The sequence below is a fragment of the Nicotiana sylvestris genome, chromosome 9 (genome assembly GCF_000393655.2).
Source record: "Nicotiana sylvestris chromosome 9, ASM39365v2, whole genome shotgun sequence".
In the NCBI taxonomy this organism is placed as follows: domain Eukaryota; kingdom Viridiplantae; phylum Streptophyta; class Magnoliopsida; order Solanales; family Solanaceae; genus Nicotiana; species Nicotiana sylvestris.
In genome coordinates this window covers 77,541,062-77,565,076 of record NC_091065.1, presented here as the reverse complement: position 1 = coordinate 77,565,076, position 24,015 = coordinate 77,541,062, and the positions used below count along the sequence as shown (strand labels likewise).

The following is a 24,015-nucleotide window of genomic DNA, read 5'->3' as shown; positions in this document are numbered from 1 at the left end:
TTTGTATATGAACCTCATGCGAATTATTATAAATTAGTAAAAGTTTTCAATGTTACAATTTTATCCGCACATGAAATTATATTAAAAGTAATATGATTATATGATTAAAGATATTTACTTGTTCAATTTTATATGAATTAGACAGCTCGAAAGTAATTATACTAATAGAATTCCTAAAGGTAATTATGTAGGATTACTAAGGTGTAGTATTATGTCCTAAAACTAATAGGATTATAAGGCTAATCTCTAGAATTTCGGTTATGTCCTTTTATTATGAGTTATTATGCTTAATATTATAAGGTTATTTTTGTAAACCGACATTGTATTCATACTTTTATAATAATATAGATATAGATAGATAGATTATTCAGGAGTTCTTTAGTCATCATAGTAATTCACTTGGAAGATTTGTTTACCCTCGAAAACGGATAACAATTGAATTTATAAGTGGTTTTAAGGATACACGGATTAATTCAATACAAAAGATATATGACGTTAGATTAAACAGATAAAGGACGTAATAAATTGCCAAACCAATTAAAGGGAGTGATCCCCGACTCAGTAATAGCTGAAACGCCTGCCTCCGATCCCGAGCTCACACTAATGAAGAATTGGCAAACAAAAGTAAAAACTTTGAACAGAGAAAATAAGAATATATTGCCTTGATATGCATGTTACAATGTACCTCATGAATAGTTAGACTACCCTTTATATAGTAGAGGAGTTTTATCCTAAAATCCTTCTTCTCGCTAATCACTAATCCTTTACTGATACGAGCCGAGAATTACGATGTGACATCCGGTTGGGCGCGGATACCACAGCCCTTTGCTAGCCGTATGTGATTGTTTGGTAGAGCGCTCCGAAATTTTGGGATTCGAATCGGTCCTGGGGGACGTGGCCCCGATTCTTTCGAGGGCAGGTGTTTCGCCCGAATCTCGATACGAGGGGCTCCTTGCCCCGATTATTATTCTTTACGGTCACGTCTCTGCTCCGTTTGTCCAACGAGCTCGATTTCACCCGTATACAAGATTGATGCTTTTCACGTTGGTTTATGGTTTTAATCAACTTATAAAACTTATCAGTGGACTGATATTGTCCAAAATAATTTAGTCTGAATTGTAGTATCTGCTAACAAGGATAGTGAAATACTAGTGAACAATTCACATATCACTGGATACAGATGATCTCTCTCTCTCAATTAAGCGATGCCGATATTTGTGCAAACTTAGTTATTGAAGATCGAGAATGAAAAAATAATACGAGGATGCTAGTCTTTGCTTACCTTTGCTTTAATATTTTTAAGTTCAGCGCCGAGCCGGGACGTGAATGTGAGGCTTGAGTCACCGGTTATTTCAAGTAGAGGCAGCTTCAAATACCTTGGTTCGGTTATCCATTGGGGAGGAGAGATCGACGAGGATGTCACACACCGTATTGGGGTAGGATGGATGAAGTGGAGGTTAGCATCTAGAGTCTTATGCGACAAGAGAGTGCCAACGATACTCAAAGGTAAGCTCTATAAAGCGGTGGTTAGACCGGCCATGATGTATGGGGCTTAGTGTTGGCCAGTTAAGAACTCACATATCCATAAGATGAAAGTAGTAGAAATGAGGATGTTGAGGTGGATGTGCGAGCACACTAGGATGGATAAGATTAAGAATGATGATATTCGGGAGAAGGTGCACGTGGCTCCCATTGATGAGAATATGCGGGAAGCGAGGCTCAGATGGTTCGGGCATGTACAGAAGAGAAGCCTAGATGCTCCAGTAAGGAGGTGTGAGTGGCTGGTTGTGGAAAGCACAAGAAGAGGTAGAGGGCGGCCTAAGAAGTATTGGGGAGAGGTGATCAGGCAGGATGTGGCGAGGTTTCAGGTTTCCGAGGACATGATACTTGATAGGAAGTTGTGCAGGTCGAGTATTACGGTTGTAGGCTAGGAGGTAGTTGAGTCTTACGTTACTTTGTGTCTTTGTGAGCCTAGTCCGGTAGGATTTTTTCTGAGATAGCTTGGGGTAATGCCGTTTCTTACTATTTTCTATTTTCGACGCAAGTTTCACTTACTAGCCATCGTTTTTTGTTTTGCATTTTTCTTCTACATTTTATGTTCCTATTTTTTCTATGATCTCCGTGATGAATCTAATATTCTCTCCTTTTGTCTTTTTATTATTTTGAGTCGAGGGTCTTTCGGAAACAGTCTCTCTACCCCTTCGAGGTAGGGATAAGGTTTGCGTACACACTACCCTCCCCAGACCCCACTTGTGGGACTCTATTGGGTTGTTGTTGTTGTTGCTGCTTTAATATGTTTAAGTTTGCTAAGTAATGTACTAGACTCATTTGATTTGGATTTGAAGTCAATAGGTATAACATTAGATGAATCGTCATTTTTTTACAGGTTAATGCGCTAACTTTTGATAGTACGACTCCCATGGAAATTTCGTCTAATTTATCATGTTAGGTTATATTTTAAGAAATAAATATAAAATTATTTTGTATAAAATATAGTTTGAAGTGAGATATTTCACGAATCAAAAAGCAATTGGGGGCCATTAGCCCAAACCCACGTTCCTTGAAAAACAAACAAATGGACCCAGATTCGTTACTGAGCTTGTGCTATTGCAGCTAAGTTGATCTTTCTGCACCAAATTCCTCAATTTCTCTTTATCTGACCGAATCAAATGGTATGTTCTCTCTCTATATATATATATATATTTATCATTTTTCTTATTTTCTATTCTGTTTAGACTAAATATATCACTTTATTGCAATAATTTTTAATGTAAAAACACCATTGTTAAAGTATATCTGATGTTAGTGTTTTGTTTGGTCCTAGCGCTGAATCAACTAACGCCTCAACTCGACTATCATTATTCAGTGTGATTCTCCAATATGTAATGTAGGTTCTGCTTTGCTCCCCATTAGTAATAGCTTGAAATTGTGATTGTAGATGCTTACTTGCAGTTAAACAGTAAGAATAAATTTCTGCGTATCTCCATTTGGCCCCAAAAATCTTTTGAAAAGATTTGGTTAAACTGAAAAAATATTGAAAATGTACGGTTGACGAAAGAAAATTATTTCCTGAAAAGCAAAACCAAAATCTGGACTTGCTTCCAGAATAGCCATAAACTTTTAGATGTTACTAATCTGATCCTGTTTATTTATGAGTTATTTTTCCTTAAGTATCATATGTTTTTTGGAGGCGGATCCAGCACTTAAGTTGTATCAATTCTACCTTTAAGGTTCTTATCTTTAAACCCATTATATTGTTAAAATTATGGGTTCATACCCACTACTATCGTTTGCAATTTTAGTGAATTTTTCACATAAATTTATGCTCCATGTCGAAAGTATTGGGTTGTTGCAACTGCATGCGCCTCTTATGTTTTCCTTATGTTTTCACGTTCTCCGGCAATGCCATTTGTCAATGTTGTCTTGTTAATAAAACTACTTTATTTTTATTGTTTATGTCACAAACTTATTATTAGTCTAATGATGTAGATTTAGGAATATTGTTGTAGTGTTTACATACCTGGAGGTCTGATTGATACTTTCCCAAAGTAAAAGCATTTCAAACTATAATTTTCTAATTTGGAAAATGGTTTATTTACAATCACTTATGTTTTGACTTTTTGATAGTTAGTCATCTATATACAAATTAATTTCAGAAAATCTTTCCTAAATATCATTTTGAAAGAACATTTCCCAGGAATTTTCCAAAAAGTATAAGCACCACGTAAATGACTAATTACAAAAATCCTTCGTGAGTCTTATAGTTTCTGGAGGCTGTTCCATTATAGGTGTCCTGCTCTCAAGTCATTTTGCCTGCTAAAGAATTCTCGGAAAGGCTACCACCTCTTTCAGTTCTTTTGCTAATGTATAATGTTTGTGGTGTTTTTGCAGGACTTGATTAAGAATATGTGATTCACCAGGTTGTATGTCTGAGGCTGTGGAAACATTTTGTTCTGCAGTTTTAAAATGGCAACTTCAACAGTACAGTTGGCTTTGCAATCACGTTTATTGAGCTATGGCATTGGTGAATCAACCAAGTTGGTTCCTGCGCCTACAGCTAACCGCGGAAAAAGAGTAGCATGCAGATTAAGTAAGCTGGAATTGGGAGAGATGAATTTCTCTGGCAGAAGTCGAAAAACTGATCAAGAAGTTTCTAAGAGAACTCATCGACTAAAAGCACTATCAGCATCAGGTATTTCGCTCATTCAAACTGCAAAAAGGGTTCCCACATACCTTTTCAGGACAGATATTGGTGGTCATGTGAAAGTCTTAGTGGAAAAGACAAATGGAAAGTACATAGTGCTTGTAGAAGTTTTGCCATCGGAGCACTCAGATGCACATGCTGAGCTGGTTATGCTTTGGGGCCTATTTAGGTCTGATGCATCATGCTTTATGCCTCTAGATCTAAATAGACGTGGAGCAGATGGTCAAAGTAGTACTCTTGAAACACCATTTGTGCAAGGACCTTCAGATAAGGTCACAGTTGAGCTGGATTTTGAAGCAAGTTTAGCACCCTTCTATATCTCCTTCTATATGAAGTCACAACTAGTTTCTGACATGAAAAGATCAGAAATCAGAAGCCACAGGAACACGAATTTTGTTGTACCAGTTGGTCTCACTTCAGGACATCCTTCTCCATTGGGTCTTTCCTGTCAGCCAGATGGAACCATGAATTTTGCTCTCTTCTCACGCAGTGCAAAAAGTGTAGTTTTGTGCTTGTATGATGACATATCAGTTGAAATGCCATCTTTAGAGATTGATTTAGATCCTTATGTTAATCGATCAGGTGATATTTGGCATGCTGCTTTAGATTGTTCTCTGTCATTTAAAACCTATGGTTATAGATGCAAGGTGGCTACTTCTGGGAAGGAAGAGCTGGTTCTTTTGGACCCATATTCTAAGGTCATAAGGAGTGTTATTCCTCGTCAGGGTGGGTCTAAATTACATCCAAAATATCTTGGAGAACTATGCAAGGAACCTGGCTATGATTGGAGTGATGATGTCCCTCCTAGCTTACCTATGGAGAAACTAATTGTTTATCGCTTGAATGTGACTGAATTCACAAAGGACGGGTCTAGTAAGCTACCTGATGACCTTGCTGGAACTTTCTCTGGCATTACCGAAAAATGGAGCCATTTCAAACATCTTGGTGTCAATGCAATCTTACTGGAGCCAATTTTCCCTTTCGAGGAGCAGAAAGGACCCTATTTTCCGTCGCATTTCTTTTCACCTGGAAATATGCACGGACGTTCTAGTGACCCTCTTTCTGTCATTAAATCTATGAAGGATATGGTTAAGAAATTGCATGCTAATGGGATAGAGATTTTTCTTGAAGTTATTTTCACTCACACTGCAGAGGATGCACCTTTGATGCATATTGATAACTCTTGCTACTATTCAATCAAAGGTGGTGATATGAACATTCAATTTGCATTAAATTGCAATTACCCCATTGTCCAACAAATGATTTTGGACTGTCTCCGCTACTGGGTGATTGAGTTTCATATTGATGGTTTTGTTTTTGTAAATGCTTCTTCCTTGTTGAAAGGGTTCCATGGGGAGATTCTATCTCGTCCTCAATTAGTTGAGGCTATTGCCTTTGATCCTATACTTTCAAAAGTCAAGATTATTGCAGATTATTGGGATGCACTAGCCAATGATTCGAAGGAAATCTTATTCCCCCACTGGAGGAAATGGGCAGAGATAAATACGAGATTTTGTGATGACATTCGAGACTTCTTGAGAGGTAAGGGTCTTCTAAGCAGTCTAGCTACACGGCTTTGTGGAAGTGGGGATATCTTCTCAGGTGGACGAGGACCGGCATTCTCTTTCAATTATATTGCCAGAAATTTCGGACTTACTCTTGTTGACTTGGTTAGCTTCAGTAGTAGTGAAGTGGCTTCAGAATTGAGTTGGAACTGTGGAGAAGAAGGCCCCACGACTAATAATATCGTCCTAGAGACACGACTTAAGCAAGTTCGTAATTTTCTGTTCATATTGTTCATTTCTCTAGGTGTACCAGTACTTAACATGGGAGATGAGTGTGGTCAGTCATCAGGGGGCTCCCCTGTACATGGTGCTCGAAAATCTTTTGATTGGAGTACTTTAAAAACTGGTTTTGGGATTCAGACTACCCAGTTCATTTCATTCTTGACTAGTTTAAGAATGAGAAGAAGTGATCTTCTTCAAAAGAGAACCTTCTTGAAGGAAGAAAATATCCAGTGGCATGGGAGCGATCAATCTCCTCCAAAATGGGATGACCCGTCTAGCAGATTTTTGGCTATGTCTTTGAAGGCCGATGCTGAAGGCAGCCAGACATCAGTCTCTGATAACGGAGGTGACTTGTTTGTCGCCTTCAATAGCGCAGGAGAATCAGAGAGTGTTATCCTTCCACCACCTCCAACAGATGTGGTATGGCATCGTCTCGTTGACACTGCCCTCCCATTTCCAGGTTTTTTTGCTGAGAAGGGGACACCAGTTGAAGATGGATTAGTTGCATATGAGATGAAGCCTCACAGCTGTTTGCTGTTTGAAGCACAAAAACTAGCTGAAATTTAAATTCCCTTTTTCGACTTGAAGTCATGCATCATAATGCCCCTTTATTCCTTCATAATAGATTTTAGTAAGGCAGCAGCGAATATTAGATTTTCTTCTAAGAGGTAATAGCTTGTAAAGGTCGTATATATTTAAATAAGAGGCATTTACCGAGACTACGTTTACTTGTATCTAAAATTTTCTTTTGCAGCTGGAAGTACCTCGATTTCATATGTAAAGCATGTACAGAGCAATGCCACTGAAACTTTGTCACTGCAACATTTTCTGTATGACGGGCTTTTCCTCTTAATTAATTCAAAATATAACAGTCTGAGCAAGGTTCTAAATTCTAATAAAGTCACCCAAAGCAGTATTTCCCAGAAAAAGAATCTCACATATATAAATAGAACAAACTAACATTGAGCCCAGATCGTCTTCAAACTTTTCTGATGCAGAGGAGTAACATGTCTCCCCACTGACTGAATCAGAACAATTTGCTACTACATCAAATGTACAACAACAACAAAACCAGTGTTTGGGATGGTAGTTAGCACGCAGCTGACATCAAATGTACACTTTGGTAAATAAATAAAGCTTCAAATACTTTGCTTCCAGCTATCAAATATAGACACTTGTCGGTTCGGGGGAGAGCAGCAGCACATGATTGATCCCTGGGGCATGAAGGAAGAAGACATGGCAAAAGTATCTAAAATGATGTTACAAATTGCTAACAGATGATAATAAACACAGTGCATTGTCTTACAGTTCGGACCCCAACTTTTAAGCATGCTGAGTCGTCTTTGCTATTAATGATAGTTGGAGTTGGACATTCCATATACTGACTGCAGTGGTAGAACCTTGTGAACCGGGAATACTATTGAAAAACCTCTGCGACTTTCTTCTGTTCTGAAATTTCTACTCAGTGAACTTTCTCATTTGGGAAGAGGCAGCAATTTGACTACCACTCCAAGTTGATGGCCAGATCCAAAAGAGTTTCTACTTGGTGTATTGCACGCTGCTTCTCCTGTTGTTTCAATCTACTTGCCACTGATTCTGGATCAAGTCCTTGTGTCTCTAATGCTTCAGTCTGTTCAGATCGAACCTCCTTTAACAGTGCATCCACCTCTCTGACAAAATCTACCCTCAAAAGCACATCATCAGCTTCCAAAGCTGGTCTTAGAGGACCTTGATGCTAACAAGAAATGCAGAGAGTGAAAGAAAAGCAATGTCATATCAAGTGACGAAATTAATGCGCACATACCACATATAGAAAAGTGAATAAATATCACACAAGTGAAATCGGGTTATGGATCTCACAGACTAATGCTAGGAAGATAACAGTTTATATCAAATCAGTAAAGCAATTTGAAAGAGTATAGATATACCTTTTCAATGTCAAAACCTGCAGGTACAAGAATACTAAAAGGGTCCTCTCGAGGAAATGTATCAACCAAACGTTTTTTACATGCTTTGAGCCATCCTTCATTATCGAGTCCACCATCATGCATATTGAGAAGATCATTCAGTAGTCTCATGGCAGGAGTTGCTTCCCGTTTCAAAATCTCTGTCTAAAGTGCAAGGGTAAAGGTTTAGAGACAAGGAAAAAAAAAACAGTAGACATGAGAGAGAGTAGGGTTTTGGGGGGGGGGGGGGGGAGGGAGAGAAAAAAAGAAAGGAACCAAAAAAAAAACGACCAGAAAGCATCTCTTGCTCAGCTTATCTATCAACATATTGCAGGATGAGAGATAAAACATGACTAAGCATGAACGAGCCAGGAAAAGACATGAGTAAAAGCGTACCATTTGAAATGTAAAAACAAACAAAGAAAGACAAAGGTAGGAATAAAAATAAAAAGTAAACTAAATCTACTTGTAAATTTGTCAAAGATGAATAAACAGGTTAAGATACTTATCAAAAATGGATTTACTTAAGAAGAGGTGCACTTCATCAAGATGATAGTAAGCTTCGCAAAAGGTACTTTTCATGGGCAGAGGAATATAACACATAAGAGAAGAAACGAACTCAGTTGGACATTATCAAGGTCAAAATTACCAAGTAAAATTGAGTTAAATGATAATACAAGGTAAAATAGTCAACATTTTATTAATTGATACTAAAGAAATTATGAGTTTTTGGTCAGGAGAACTCCTGAAGAACCGTTTTCACATACCTCAACTCGCCTGTACAAGAGATCAAGACTTCGAACTGCATCCTTCTCATCCTGGCAAGCACAAAAAGATATCTTACATGTGTTACGTTGTTCTTTTGGCCCTTTCCTAAAGAGTTGGGGGTGAGGGCTAACGAAGCTACCACATATGAACTTTTAGAGGATATTCTATACAAACACAGAACTCAGATAGTGCATATTCTTCAATTACAGAAAAGTAGCAAAAAGGAGGTTATTCCCATTGACGCACTGCCTATGCAACAGTACCATACTAAGAAAAGATTGCACAATGCATATGAAGGGATTTTAAACACAAAAAGATGGAATTTAAAGTATTGTCAATGCAGAATACCTAATAGTAAAATTGCGTGAAATATCATGCATGTTGCACTTAATCTTACAGTTAGTCTCTAAATTTTCTCATTTAAACAAAGCCATTTTATTTGGGGAAAACCATGTCTAGATTCAGGTGCAAATTTGCTACTGCGTAAGTGTGCTAAATTTTGAAGCAGACACCGCTTTCCCTTTTGGTAATTGAAACCAAAACATCTGAGCTCATGAACTAAAGGACAAGCTAAGGTGAATGTAGCTCTCATACTGATGAGTGATGCCCAAAAGGCAAATCCGTCACACAAACAGGAAAAAGAAAAAGAAATAGATAAGGGTCATTGAGTAGTCATAGAAAGAACAGATAAGCAGTAAAATACTTACATCACGCCGAGCAAGATCAAGCCGATTCCATATGATCAATAGAACAAGTTCATCGAGTTCACCTTTTTCTGCAGCTTCCTCAATTTTCTACACATAAGAATCAAAACAAGAAACAATGTCCAATAAGAAAGCTATTGCAAAATTGGAATTTAGAAAGGAAAATATTTGTCTTTTGGGCTTTCGTCTACTGGTAAGAGCGCAACACGTGATGTGTGGTTTAGGCGTATGCACAGGAGCCTGGTATTTAAGAGGAGAAGGGTACAGGGGCCGGCCCATTATCCACCGGATTCTGAACCATTGTGACATTTGGACCTCAGGATTTCTTGGTTTTGAAAAAAAATTGGAATTTAGTCAGTGACCCAAATTCTAGTATATGCATTTCAAAAGTAATTAAGGCATGATAAACTAGATAGTTCTATTGCAGGATCAAACCAAACAAACAAGATGAGGGATGTGCAGGAAATTACAATAATGAATAAGCAACAGGTAAATCTGGCTCACAGACTACAAAAGGATAGAGTCTGCTTGATTAAAAGGTAAGGCTTCCCTACCTAAAGTAGGCTACTGTTACTTTTTCACTTATGTCAGGAAGTAGTTGTTGAACTTCCTAAAGTAAGTTTAGGATCGAAATAAACAGGTGTCATGCAGAAGCTAACAATGCATACCTTCAACGACGATAAATCAGACAACAAAAGAGAAATATACCAAAAGAACACAAATATTTAACGTGATTCAGTCAATTAACCTACATCGAAAGGCGGAGATGAGCAGTTCATTATATAAAAGAGAGCTCAAAATATCGAGAGAACAACCTCAAAAAGAGGGACACATAAGTGGCAGGCTAACACTTTTTTCATAAATTCTCTCCCTAAACAAGACTCTCAAATGCCTCAAGGCTACATTGTGGATGTTAATGAATGAGAAGGAAGGATCCTTAATTTATTGAAGTCAAAACCTTTTCCTCCAAGAAAAAGAACTAGCCAAATATGAGAGATCTATAATTTTCTTCTAGAAAAAGGAAAACTCAATTATGGTAAATATGTTGTCTTTCCTTCAAGAGATAGGAAAACAAAATATGGTAGAAAAATCAGGACAAGCACCTCACAAGATCAAGAAGCCTTGGTCCTGACCACTGGTACTTGGTAGGTCAATCCATATGCTTACCTCATATATGATTGGATTCAAAGTGCTCATTTAAGCTAATTTGACCCTCAACATGACAATATTTTGGATTTTTCCCCCAGTCGAAAAGAACATATAAGACCTTGAATTAATAAGAAGATGGTCATGTACTCTATGTCACATCCAAGTAGTTGCACTTCGCGTAAAATAGATAGATAGATTTTCTAAGCAAGAAGGGTTTCTATAGGCTAAATTAGCAACACGATAGATCACCATGACCGGTCAGGAAATGAAGGACCTGAAGAGAAGGAAGGGTTGCTGGGAGCCTGGGATCAGCTTTGCAACCTACAGAAAGAGAAAAGAAAGAAATCTACAGCTCCAAAACTAAATTCTTTGATTAATTTTCTCAAGGCCACATAAGTCAACAAGATCATTGACTGAATTGAACATCTTTGAATTAGCAATTGACAGAAAGAACTATATCCTTGAGAAACGAGGATTTCTGCTTCTAACTCTCTTGAAGGGAACATGAGGTAACAATGGGTAGAAAAAGGTAAAAATACATCCTTTTGCTAGTAAATTTCTTCATTAAGACATCGTCGGACTGAATAAAATCATTTCTTCTTTTAAAAAAAGAAAAAAAGAAAAAGATAGAGCGATCGGTGCTTTTCTTGTTTTGTGTTTACACCAGAACCATAACAACTTTGACATTGTTAAGATTCCCCTTGGCTGGGCAAGTAACAGTCAAAAACTTAACAAGATAAAATGATATTCTAAAAAAGGTTGTAATTCGATTTTTCTAGAAAACAAATACAGTTGCATTTCATACACTTCTAGTATATTATCTATATCCAAGCATAAAAAGATAAATTACATTAGGTATAAAAGTTATTCACCTCTTCCACTTCTTCAGCTGACCTAATGAAGCTGGCAACCAACTTCTTCGCCTTTAGAAGCTCTTCTTCTGGATAATCTTTCAAGCGCAATCCAATTTCACGATACTCATCAACCCTCTTTTCCTCTTCCTCATCCTCCTGTTGACGTAGTCTATGCAATTCCTTAGTCTTTTCCCTTTGCCGAGCTTGCCATTCCTAACCAGCGCAAGGTTAGCACCAACTTTCAAAGAATATATAACATAATACTTTCCTTTTCTTCTACTTTTGCTTGTATATTACTCCCTCAGTCATATTTTATACTACACTTTATTAAGGAGTCAGACAGTCTTTTCAAAACATTTTTTACTATTTTAATTGTAACATACTGTGAATCATAATACTTTTCATGCACTTCTGCTTTCCAATTATATAAATTTTACTTTAAAAATTTTAAGACATCGTGTCGGAAATCACACTGAAAATTGGAAGCTTTGACCGTCATAACCCCATATTCATTTTTTTCCTGATGGATAGAATATTATCTTCTCTTGTTACCCTTTTCAAGAATTAAACTAGAAACTAGTAGTTAAATCAAAATATTTAATTCATAGGTGTCAGACGGAAGAATACACTAAAACATCAAGTAGAAACAGGAAAAAAGAAAACAGACCTAGAAACAAGAATAGATGATGGGGAAAAAAGAACATACATCATCATAATATTCCTTTGGAAGGCCATACAGATCCTGCTCCTCAATTCCTTTGCTGCTTCTTCTATGCAATGCTAAAGATTGTAACTTTTTAGATGCTGCAATCTTATATAATAAACTCTAAATATGAACAGAAAAAAACAGCACAGAGATTAGAATAGAAGCTGACCTCTGCTGGGTGAATATTTGATTTGAGTAAGTGTTGGAGTTCTTGAAAAAGATGAAGCTGAAGAGGAGGCACAAGGGATTGCAGTGCATGTTAGGGACAGAGCTATTGTCTCCATTTCTCGCTGCTTAATGGGTGTTCCCTAAAACCCCGGATAAATCCCCTCTATTTTTTAATTTTTTGGAGGTAAATCCCCTCAATTTTTATATAGTCCTTCAAGTAATTTATTTTCCCATGTTTTCTTAACACCACACACAAAAAAAATTAATTTCCTTAGGAAATACCTAAGCTGACTTAGAAACTAGAAGGGGCCAAATATAACTTGTACTATGAGAAATGTTTAAATATATCTTTGTTATATTTTTTGTCCAAATATACACTAACGTTATACTGTTGGTTTAAATATACCGTTCTTCCGTTAAGGTTGTCCAAAGTGGACTGAAAATATAACGAGGGGTATACTTAAACCTTTTCTCATAGTATAATGGTATATTTGTCTCTTCTCTGTAATAATAATAATAATAATAATAATAATAATAATAATAATAATAATAATAATAATAATAATAATAATAATAATAATTGAGGAGGTGCTTCGACATGAGTTGGTTGAGATTTGAAAAAAATAGGATTTGAATTGAAGTTTGGAAAGAGTATTGGAATGCTGAAATTGTGTTTGGACATGAAACACAGTTTAATTTTGGGAAACTATGAGTTATGTCCATTTATAAGTAGCTTATTGCAAAAATTGGTTAATTTATAAAATATTATTAATATTAGACAAATATTATCAATATCAGACAATTATCTATTTGTAGCCAAAAAGGATCAAATTTCTGCTTTCTTTTAAGTGTGTGTTACTAGAATAGATTTGGTACATCTTAAGGAGCTTGAATCTTAGTTTTGGGTTGATTTGGTGGAATTTTGAGGTGGTTTGAATTGAAAATTCGAACTAAAAGATGAAGATAAAAAAAAGATGTATCACACGGTGTATCATTTATGTATCACATATGTATCATATTTGTATCAAATGTGTATCACATGTATATCAATGTATACTTGTGTGTGAGATGCATGCTTGATACATGTTTGAATATGAATTTTTTGAACTCGATTTTGATTACGAATTTTGATACCAAATCGGTCCAAATCACCTCCAATCTTCATCAAATTTTATATATTGACCCATCTATATGTTTTCAATTAATTTCAACCATACCCATTGAAAAAGGTCCTTTTTGCTTAGATTTTTGGAATCTTGTATATATATTTTTTTTTTTGTATTTCATCAACTTATTTGCTACCCCATCCATGAAATTTCTTTTCCGTCTTGCATCTAATGTTGTTGATCACGCTTAAAAATATGGAAGAAGATCTTTGCGTGTAATTCTTAGAAAGAAAGAACCTTATTTACTTGGGTTTTAATTTTTATACATGCTTGACTAGCTTTGATAAGCGTATGATTAATGGCTAGAGGTTGGTAAGTTGGAACTTATTTTGGACATTTCTGTAAGATTTTCTTCAATTTTTATGAGCGAAAATTTGAAAAACTCCTAAAACCTGTTTTTTCGAGTTTGAAGTTGAAAACGAGCCAATTTGCTAAATAAACACTTGTTTGAAATAATTTTTAAATATTATTTCAGATATTTGGAATCTTACAATCTTACCTATCTTTTCTTACTGTTTACTTCGAAAATACGAGTAACAGTTAAACTTAATTGGTTGTTTTAAAGATATGTGATTTAGTTTAATATCAATTGATAATCAAGAAATATGAAGAAGAAATGAAAGAAATAAGTGAATCAAACCAATGTTACTCAGTAGTAGTGACCTCGAGCTTAGTGACCTCGAGGTGGGTTTAGAATAATTAGAACTATTAAGCAAGAAAAGTGAAGTAAAAGTAGTAGAGCTAAAGGACAATGCTAATGAACAGTAGGCGAAAAAGTAGAGAGTATATTCTTTTCTAAATGATTAGATGATGTTACAAAGTGATTGGGGTCCCCTTTATATAATAGGGGAATCCTAAATAAAGTATATTTCTATTTATAGTAAGGAATATTCTTGGTACCGATGTCTAACCGCCTAGTACAGAATTGTACAATCTATTCCAGAATTTACGCCACGATCTTGGGGACGTGGTAGGAATCTAGCTCATTCTGTTACAAATCCATAACGGTACTATCTCGGGGTCGGGCATACTTTGCCTCGGTACTCCTCGTGCTCCCATCTCTGATCATTGCATTCTATCTTCGAGCTCGAGTCTGGTCCATCGGGCTCGAACTCGACCTCGCCCGGGCTCAAGCTTAGGACGGACCCTCGAGCCTATAAGTCGGAGGCATATGATTTTGACTGTATACAGATAGTCACCGCGTTTCTTAGAATAAGATGATACGAAACGATTTGGACCTCGATTTTCGGAGCCCCTGATGATGACGACATCCCCGTGACGTAAGCGACTAAAGTGATCGAACGGTCGCGTCTGCACAGTTTTTCATGGTCATTAATTGGCGCGACTGACGGTCGGCTATACGGCTTTCTTAATACACTTAAGTGGCCTAAATAGACCAGCTTCACCATTTTACAAAATTTACTTCTCTAATCGTTTTCAAAATCTCATTAGCTACATCCTTCTCTTTTGTTTGCCTTCACTTTCATCATCAACCCTTTCTCTTTGAATCTCTACACCAAAATGACTAAAACATCTAAGACTGTTCCTTAACAAGAAAAAACCTCTTCGTCATCACGGTAATCTAGAAGTAAACCGGTGGTGCCACCTCGCATCGAGGAGTGCATTCCCCCGCCGTGTGAAATAACATCCGATTTCAAAATTGAAAAACATGTATCGACACCCAGGCCGATGTGAGCTTATGTCTAGATACATCTGCTTGATAACCAAGGATGAGTTTGAGCAGGTAAAGAAGGATTGCAACTGAGATGACAAAGATGTGGTGATTCCTTCCCAGAAGAGAATATTACTACCCATAAAGCAGGGTACTTAAGCGTGTACACCTACCCATTCACACTGGGTTTCGTAGATCCAACCTGGGTCCCATAGATCCAGTTATCCTTGATTTCCACCAATGATACCAAGTGATGCTTGGCCAGGTCTACCCTTCATTATGGCAAATTGTCAATTTGATTAGATACTTCTCGATCCAAGTCAAGGGGATGCATTTTACCCTCGACCATTTGATCAGGTTGTATAGCCCTTGCCTTTATCGAGGTGGCTTGATAAAGTTGCAACGCCTATCCTCGAAATCTCTCTTCTCCAGCATCGATGAGGACAAAGACCAAGGGTAGATAAGCTGGTTTATCCGAGTCAGGAACTCCGACCTGATTCCTGCTGAGAGGATGCCATTCCCCGAGGAATGGAACATGAAACGTAAGTACATGCCTTTTGATAATAACTTATCCTTCTTCCTCTTCTCTTTATCGACTTCATATTTTTCTCGATCTAACTCTTCTCCGATGGTGTAGCCGTTGCTTGGTTTCCTGGCGCGGTCCCAGGCCTTGAAGATTGGGTCCAAAAACTAGCCTGTACTTCCTCATACGTGGAGCGTTGCTGGCATGACCTTGCCAAGGGTCGATGGGAGGTTAAAAACCATAGTGAGTGCCTTTGTTTGTTTACTTGTGTTTCTCAGTGAAATACTTACTTTGTTCTATATGCAGGCCTCGAAGATGTCGTTGCTATGCGACCACCCCCACCTGGCAAAGAAGAAACGCCAAAGCCTTCCAAGGAAAAGAAAAGAAAGAGGAGGTTGCCTGCAAATTCCCCGAAGCCAAAGAAAAGCAAAGATCGAAAGCCCAAGGCTGACACCATGGCCCTATCTCCAGAAGCGGCCCAATGCCTTCGGGATTAAGAAAAAGATAAAGAGGATGATGACTGCCTGCTGGTAGCTCAGGAAAGAGTAAGCTCTGATGCTCCGAAGGCCGCTAAACCGACGACGACGGAGGCGGTTCAATCTTGAACAGAAGAAATTTCAGAGGGGAGCTCGAGCAAAGTCCCCGAGCCATCAGGTAGAAAAAGTGCGCCTTGTCCCCGGGGATGCTTGGTAGATGAGCTCGAAGAGCCTAACTCCGAGGTTCTTCAAGGATAGGATAATATCCCAAGTGAATCACTTGGGGTAATCAACATAGATGACTCGCCGCAGGGCCCGATGTTCTCTAAAGGGCAATTCCGAGATGCCCAAGACATGGGGACTCCTGATGTGGCAACGACTCATGAAGGGAGAGATATTTTTCCGGAGTGTCTTGCGGGGATCGAAGAAGGTCCCAATCCCGATGCCTCATTTATTCTTGAGGAGGCCGAAAAGCTTCTCAAACAAGTAAGTTTTGCCTTTCAATACTTCGAGTTTAATCTTCATCTTTCTGAGTCTGACCTTCTTTTCTTGCGAGAAGGCCTTGTCGCTTCACTGACAAGCATTTGCCAAATCTCGTACTGAGCTTGCCCAATGCAAAGCCGAACTTAAGAAGCTCGTGGAGGAGAGGGACAACCTTAAGATCCTTTATGTCAAAAAAGAGGGGGAGATCAGTGATCTCCGAGTTGAATTGACGAAGGCTTGTCAAGAACGGACCGAGCTCGTTGAAAAGGTAATATATCCTTTGAGGGTTTGCTATGTACTTGTTTGTTTTAACGACTAATACTTCAATTTGCAGTTTCAGCAGAAGGGCGAGTTGGTGGAGCAGCTTCGGGAGGAGCTCAAGATGAAAGAGGCTGAGACCCTGGGGTGGAGGCAAGGAATGGACAGTCTTGCCTCGGAGAAAGATACTCTTTGGGAGCAGTTGGCTTCAATCAAACGCCAGCTTCAAAGTGTGAAGGAGGAGAGCCTAGCTCGAGTCTACAAAATCGAAGAGCTTAAAGCTAAATCAGTTGTTGAGCTTGCCAAGGCCAAATCTGACGCTGAGGCATTTATATCTTCGTACCGAGCTGACGTTGAAGAAGCCAATACCCGGACAAAGGAGATCTCTGCTGTGGCCAAAGGTAAGTTATCATGCGCACTGGACCACGCCAGGCGACAGCCCCGAAGGGAAACCCTCGAGGAGGTGCATGCTTGCGGCTTCGACCTCTCTGTCGATATTGAAAGGGCAAATATTTTGGAAGAAGGGGCTGCCGCTATGCTTTTTGATGAGGGTGGTTCAGCCAGTGGCTCCAATAGTGGGGGAGACGAAGGTGAAGTCCTCGAGGAGGAGACTCCCGCAGATGCGGCCCTCGAAGATGCAGTTACCGAAGATGTGGCCCCGGAGTAGCTTTAGCTTTCTTAATTTTGTTTTTGTGTTTTTTGTGCAAGGACCCCTCGTAGGTTATGTAAATATCTTATGCAAACATTTCTTGGAAATATAAAGGAAACTCTTTGTTTCATCTTTGAATTGTGTTGAATTTTATTTTGTCCTTATTTATGGAAATCTCGACTGTTTGATTTGAATGGTCGGTCCGAGTACTGGGCTCAGAACATAATAAACCCTTAGGGTTTTTATTGGTTAACATAATAATTCTCAGGGATTTGGTTAATCCTCGAGCTAATCTTAAATTGATTTGATGTGGGCTCGAAATAATGGGACTCTTGAGTCCGAGTTAAGTGAGGACGAGGTCTCGAGCTCTATATGTTTTGGCCCTTAAGCATTTTACGATGGCCCTTAGGATCTTATATACTGGCCCTTAAGCTCTTCTAAAATTGGCCTTTAGGCTCTTATATACTGGCTCTTAGGCTCTTTAGGTTGGCCCTTAGGCTCTTATATATCGGCCCTTAGGCTCTTTAAGTTGGGCCAATTCGGCCTCTAAAGTGGATACAATTTTTCCCTCTTATCGGCTAAAAAACTTAGTGAAAATTATTGTATACCTTAGCACGTGCTTTTTGTACCTGTTGGGTTTTTCGAGGGTTCGACGTATCGGAACCTTATTAGTAACTTGTTTGTCTAATGATAATCGAATACCTCTTGAGGTTTTTTTTCGAAGGTTGACATTATCGAAGCCTTTAAATTATTCGAGTGTTGACTTTATCGAAGCCCCTTTATTTTTCTTTTGTCGAGGGTAGCCTAATTTAACCAGTTTTTTCAAAGTGTTTGAAGGCCTTTAATTTATAGCGGAAGTTGGACGTCTCCGAGCCGCATTATTTCTGCCGTAGCCTTTTTACATGACCGTAGTCTTTAATGTGGTCGTAGCCTTTGGGTATGTCACTTGGACTTGTTTCCTGATAACTCTTCGAACTTGTTCGAAGTGTTAGTCCCCGAGTATATTGGCCTTGGCCTTTGTTTCGAGGGGATTCCTCTTTGAGGTCTTATGAGTCTGAGTTTTCGATGACTCGGATGTGCTGACTGTCGATGACAGTCCCCGAGTATTTCGGGGTGCATTTGTGTTTTGGCTCTTAAGCCGCATCCCATAGGATTGTAAGTGTAGAGCTCATATAGTAGTAAACTTCTTTGAGACACAAAATGTTTTTTATATAAACAGAATGCTTCTTCAAATAATTGATACATGCGTACATGTTTTGCCGTCGGGGCTCGACTATTCTATATGGATACGGTTCATCTGACCGTTTGGTCCATTACAAGGTTCTCCTATCAAGGCCCTCTTAGGCGTGAAGTATTTTCCTTGAAAATATAACCTCGGAGGATGATACCCCCAGTATTCGAGGTTGATTGAAAAGAAGCCTTGGATACTATTGAGTTCCTCTTAGGTAGCACATAGTTGTTGCCTCGTTAAAAACCTTGCGGGTAAAACCTATTTGGGACAAAATTCTATCTAAGGGAAAAGAATGCAACGCATGCTTTAAAACCTAGGGTCTTCGTGTAAAAAGGGCGCCTTCGAGATTGTATGCCTTCGATAGCTTCGATCGAAAATCTGCAATGAGTTAGTTTTAAACTCGAATGGACAAAAGGAGTCATACCTTAGCAGTATTATCGTTTGAGTAATGATATGTTCCAATTGCTTGGCAGTTGTTTGTGGCGCCCCTTTTTTTCTCTTTTTACGGGGAAGTCCGGGTTTCGACATTTATGGGGGAACAACTCATTTCCTTTTGGTAATTTGGGTATTTAAAGAGTCGTCACCTAACGTATTATGGTGCGTTAGGGCACCTAGAGTAATTAACTCTTGTGACTAGTTTGCATTACCAGAGATTAGGGTAAGGTCTCGAAGTAACCTTGAGGGGAAGGTGTTAGGCACCCCTCGTGGTCCACAATGGTGGGTCCCAACCGAACTTAAACTATATGAATTAGTCAATTATCAAACAAGCAAGTATTTGCAGATAAAGTAGCTTTCCCCATGCATATATGATCAAGGAAGTTCAAATAATGAAGGTAAAGAGATTTGGACCGCTTATGTATATGTAAAGGAGGTTCAGGGAATTTAAACACATATGGGAATTGGGAAAGAGGAGTCCTAGGTTGGTTAGCCTATAGGATCATACCCATGCAATGCCCGGTAATCACTCCTCAATGAGGGGCTACACGTGATATTAGCGCGCATGTCATCATATCCTTACTACCCAATTCCCTCCTCTTGGTCATGACCTAAAGCGTTCTAGCAACCTTAACATATACCCTATGTGTGCACTACACGTCCCTTCCTTGTGGCCCTAAAGGTATTTAGGACCTCTAATTTAGGTAGTTCTAGACTATCCTAAGGTACTTAAAGGAGAAAAATATAGGCGACAACCAAAACAATTAGGACTGGACCAAAGATAGAACAATTAAAGGCTCAAGTTTTACCTCCACAAACAGAGCAAACAAGTGCACGTCTTAAACACAATTTCAGATATTTAAGAGAAGCCCTAGAACAAGATATCTAGGTGAGCAGAAAATATGCAGTATTGAGTTAAGACCAAAGTTTCAAAGACCTATTCAGTTTGCCTACTGATTTTAGACCTGTTGAATATGAGCAGTCACAAATAACAAAGCGTAGTTTTAGAGTTTGTAGGATTTTAGTCGCCCTACAGGTTTGCCCAGGCGTGTAATAGTGATTTCCTATGAGCATGGTATCTAATTATTAATCAGGAATGCAGTAAACCAGTAAACAATTTTAAAGCGGGCAATTTAGATCCTATATGCATGCTTTCTAGTGATATTAATTAACACAGCGTTGAAGACTATTAAAGAAACGAGTAGGTTAGTTAATTAAACTGATTCAGAACCTACAGGTATGATTTCTAATTAACTGATTTTAGATCTTATAGGCATGATTTCTATAATTAAAGCTGATTTTTAGATCCTGTAGGCATGATGTCTAGTCATGTAAAGTAAAGTAGGCAGAACTTATTTCAACCAAAGCAAACCCTATAAGCAGGTTGTCTAACAAAAACCAAAATGAACCCTATAGGCATGTTATCTACCAAAACACATTTGCATCAAATGAACCCTATAGTCATGTTATCTAGCAAAAACCAAAATGAACCATAGAGGCATGTTACCTATGTTACATCTCGCATTTTTCGTACATTAAAATTTCGTCTCTAGTTAATTGACGTAGACTCGGGGGTGAGATTATCTTGACGTCAATGTTTTTACGCTATTTATAAAAAATGATAAATAAGTGTCATGAAGGATAAAGGATGCACGAATTAGAGAAAATGAGTTTCGTTAAAAATGGCCAATTTGGGATAAAATACGGATCAAGTAATAATACCCGATAATTATAAACTAGTACCATGCAAGGTACCATATGACCACGGTAGTATAATATATAAAGTATATATGAAGTATTTTGAAAATAAATAGAATTTTAAGTAATTTGTGATAATTTTTAAATTATGCGGGTAACAGATTAATTACCGAGTAACGAAACATTACCTGGTTAACTAATAAGTGGATAAATTAACAAAATCATCCCCTCTCCCAAAGAGAAATGTGGCAGCCCCCCCCCCCTTTAGTATAAGGTGAGTCATTGTTGAGCTTTACATGTGTCAAAAGTCTAAATTACAAACTCCTATCAAGACTTTTTGTAAGCATTATCAATCAAAAAGGGATAAACATTTCATTTCAAGATCAAGAACCATTTTTACATTCTGTCCTTGACCAAAATGTGAAAGAGAAGGAACATGTCATTCAAATTCAATCCTTAACCAACATTTCATTCAAAAAATGTTAAAAGCAGAATAAGCTGTCCGAAATTTCAAGTTTGTCCAAGTGCGAGTTTCGTCCATATTTCTAAGAAGCAGATTCGTTCAAATAATTTTGGGAACAGGTATGTTATGTCTAAGCTTTTCCTTCATTTTAGCATGATATCGTAATTACACAAGTTCGATATCAAGGCGTAAAGAAAAATTCGTATCCTGGAATTTGCGTATATTTTGCTAGTCTCGCAAATTACATATATTTTCCTAGTTTTTTAAGTTACCATATTCTTCTTCTACATATTCAGTTGAGTATTTCCTTCTTCCGGTCAAAAGAGTAGAGAGTTTACACATATACAGTATTAAAAGTATTTTCATTACCATCGAGCTATAATCGATGGGCAGGCCTCTATTGGGCAACCTCTGATCAGATGGTAAGTTATATACCGATCCTATTATGGCCGAGCGCCTATGAGCGAGCCCAGTTGGTTAAGATACAGAGCCTAGTATGGTCAAATGCTTATGAGCGAGCCTACTACGGTAGAGCAGATATATATGTATACCGAGCCTTATAGGGCCGGACATCCATTTTACTAACAATATTGAGAGAATTGAGTTAGCATCAGCATATGAGCATATTTTTAAATTTTCTTTGACTCCAGTTGTTTTTAGTTATTATATTATCAGTTCAGTTTCAGCTTCAGTATATTGCCTTACATACTCGGTACATTATTTCGTACTGACGTCCCTTTTTGGGGGCGCTACATTTCATGCGTGCAGATTCGGACATACAGACGAGTAGACCTTCTTAGTAGGTGTATGTCCAAGTTTAGCCTTATCGGTAAGCTCCCCGTCTTTCGGAGTTGCCGAGTCTAGCAGTTTAGAGTACATCTTGTGCATATATGTAGATAGGTTAAGGGTAGGTCGGGGCCCTGTTCCGATCACAGTACATCTATCAGTAGAGGCTTATAGATATATCCGGTCAGTTAGTGCAGTATGTTGGACTTGTAGGCCCTATACATATATTTTGTTGTCTTGTCAGTTGTAGTTATTATGACGGCCTTGCCAGCCCAGCTTTATGTTGATGTTTAGTCAGCGTTAGTCTCTATTTAGTTTTATATTTTGCATCGCACATTATCTTGCAATGTGGCCCATGGCCAAAATATGACATTACATGTTTAGAGTCTCTTAGTCGTCAGTGGTATGCAAGGATAGGTGAGGCACTGGGTGCCAGTCTCGCCCCCAAGCTCAAGGCATGATAAAAGTGGTATCAGAGCAGTTCTGTCCTAGGGAATCTACAAGTCGTGTCTAGTAGGGTCTTATTTATAGATGTGTGGTGCGCCACATTATATAAGTAGGGGACTACAGCCATTTAGGAGTTGGTTACCCTTCTTTCAAATCTAAATCGTGTTGTTGCACTGAGTTATAGGAAATTTGAGTTAAACTTACGTGTTGACATTTGCATGCACAGATGATGGTAACTAAGAAGGCTACGGCAAGCCAGAGGAGAGAAACAACAGTAGCTGAGGGGACTAGCAATGTACCCCCAGTAGATGGGGCCCAATCGAAGTTGCAGGGAGAGACTCCTACCCAGCGATTACCGGCTCCTCCACCACCTGAGGAGATTCCTAGGGAGACCGCACATCCAGTTCCCTCTCCGCTTCCATCAGATTAGGACTTGAGGAGTGCGGTGCATTTTTTGGCACAGTTAGTAGCTACCCAGCAACATGCTAGGGCATCCACTAGTGCAGGACCTTCTGAGGGATCTGGGAGTTCAATGGTTCGAGAGTTTATTGCATTGAATACCCCAGAGTTCACGGGGACAGATCAGAGGGAGGATTAGCAGGATTTCATAGATCAGCTTCATAGGATCTTTCAAGTTATGCATGCCACGGAGAAAGAGGCAATTGAGTTAGTAGTTTTTCGACTCCAAGATATTGCCATCCTTTGGTATGAGGGATAGGAAAGGTCTATGGGACGTGACACCTCCTGCTATTTGGGAGAATTTTTCAGATGCCTTTCTTGACCAGTACTTATCGGGAGAGATCCGATAGGCCCGACTCAATCAGTTTCTAGCCCTCAAGCAGGGCAATATGAGTGTTCGAGAATATAGTCTCCGTTTTGACTCATTGGCCAGATATGCACCATCCATAGTTGTTGCTATGCAGGATAGAATCCACAAATTTATAGTAGGGTTGGCCCTAGAGTTGACCGAGGCGTGTGCCACCGCTACATTACAGGATAGTATGGATATCTCGCAGATTCAAGCATTTGCTCAGAATATAGAGAGGGGTAGGAGTCGGCAGCAGAGTACGAAGAGGACTGAGTTAGGGCAGCATAAGAGGATGAGATTTGCCAGATCTCAGGAGCAGTCTCAGGGTAGTTACAGGACACAGTACTTTGAACGGCCACCTAGAACTCTGCCACCTCAGCTAAAGGGTTACAGGTATGACCGCTATACTCAGTCAGGACCAGGTGAGAGCTCTCAGGCATCAAGCTTGTAGTGACAATGAGGTTCGAGACAGATAGGGTTGTTTCTGCCATGATGTGTCATCTGCGGTCGAGGACACTTGGGCCAATGTCGAGCCAATTCCGATGCTTGTTAAACATGTGGACGTCCAGGGCATATGATGCGAGATTGCCCAAATAGAGATTTTGGGGGTATGGCGCAACCAGCGAATTCAACA

The 24,015-nt window shown here is 38.7% G+C and overlaps 2 protein-coding genes across 5 annotated transcripts; one reads left to right on the top strand and one right to left on the bottom strand.

Annotated features, from left to right (window-relative positions):
• The first annotated feature begins 2,486 nt into the window (after positions 1-2,486).
• Positions 2,487-6,813, top strand: LOC104213619 (isoamylase 2, chloroplastic). Of its 2 annotated transcripts, XM_009763153.2 has the most exons (3): positions 2,487-2,672; positions 2,825-2,887; positions 3,892-6,813. In XM_009763153.2, the coding sequence occupies exon 3, from the start codon at positions 3,967-3,969 to the stop codon at positions 6,556-6,558; it is 2,592 nt and encodes an 863-aa protein (XP_009761455.1). In that variant the 5' UTR covers positions 2,487-2,672; positions 2,825-2,887; positions 3,892-3,966; the 3' UTR covers positions 6,559-6,813. The 2 variants fall into 2 exon arrangements, with proteins under 2 accessions (XP_009761455.1, XP_009761454.1); XM_009763152.2 differs by lacking the exon at positions 2,825-2,887.
• Positions 6,814-6,907: 94 nt separating this feature from the next.
• Positions 6,908-12,462, bottom strand: LOC104213620 (protein PALE CRESS, chloroplastic). 3 transcript variants are annotated; one of them, XR_707685.2, is made up of 8 exons: positions 12,288-12,462; positions 12,119-12,192; positions 11,431-11,625; positions 9,413-9,499; positions 8,705-8,755; positions 7,920-8,102; positions 7,298-7,726; positions 6,908-7,205 (listed from the first exon to the last, which is right to left on the bottom strand). XR_707685.2 is itself a non-coding variant. In XM_009763154.2 (7 exons), the coding sequence occupies exons 1-7, from the start codon at positions 12,400-12,402 to the stop codon at positions 7,493-7,495; spliced, it is 939 nt and encodes a 312-aa protein (XP_009761456.1). In that variant the 5' UTR covers positions 12,403-12,462; the 3' UTR covers positions 6,908-7,492. The 3 variants fall into 3 exon arrangements, 2 of the variants coding, with proteins under 2 accessions (XP_009761456.1, XP_070012088.1); XM_009763154.2 differs by having other exon boundaries at positions 6,908-7,726; XM_070155987.1 differs by having other exon boundaries at positions 6,908-7,726; positions 12,119-12,182; positions 12,288-12,461.
• Between the last annotated feature and the right edge of the window lie 11,553 nt (positions 12,463-24,015).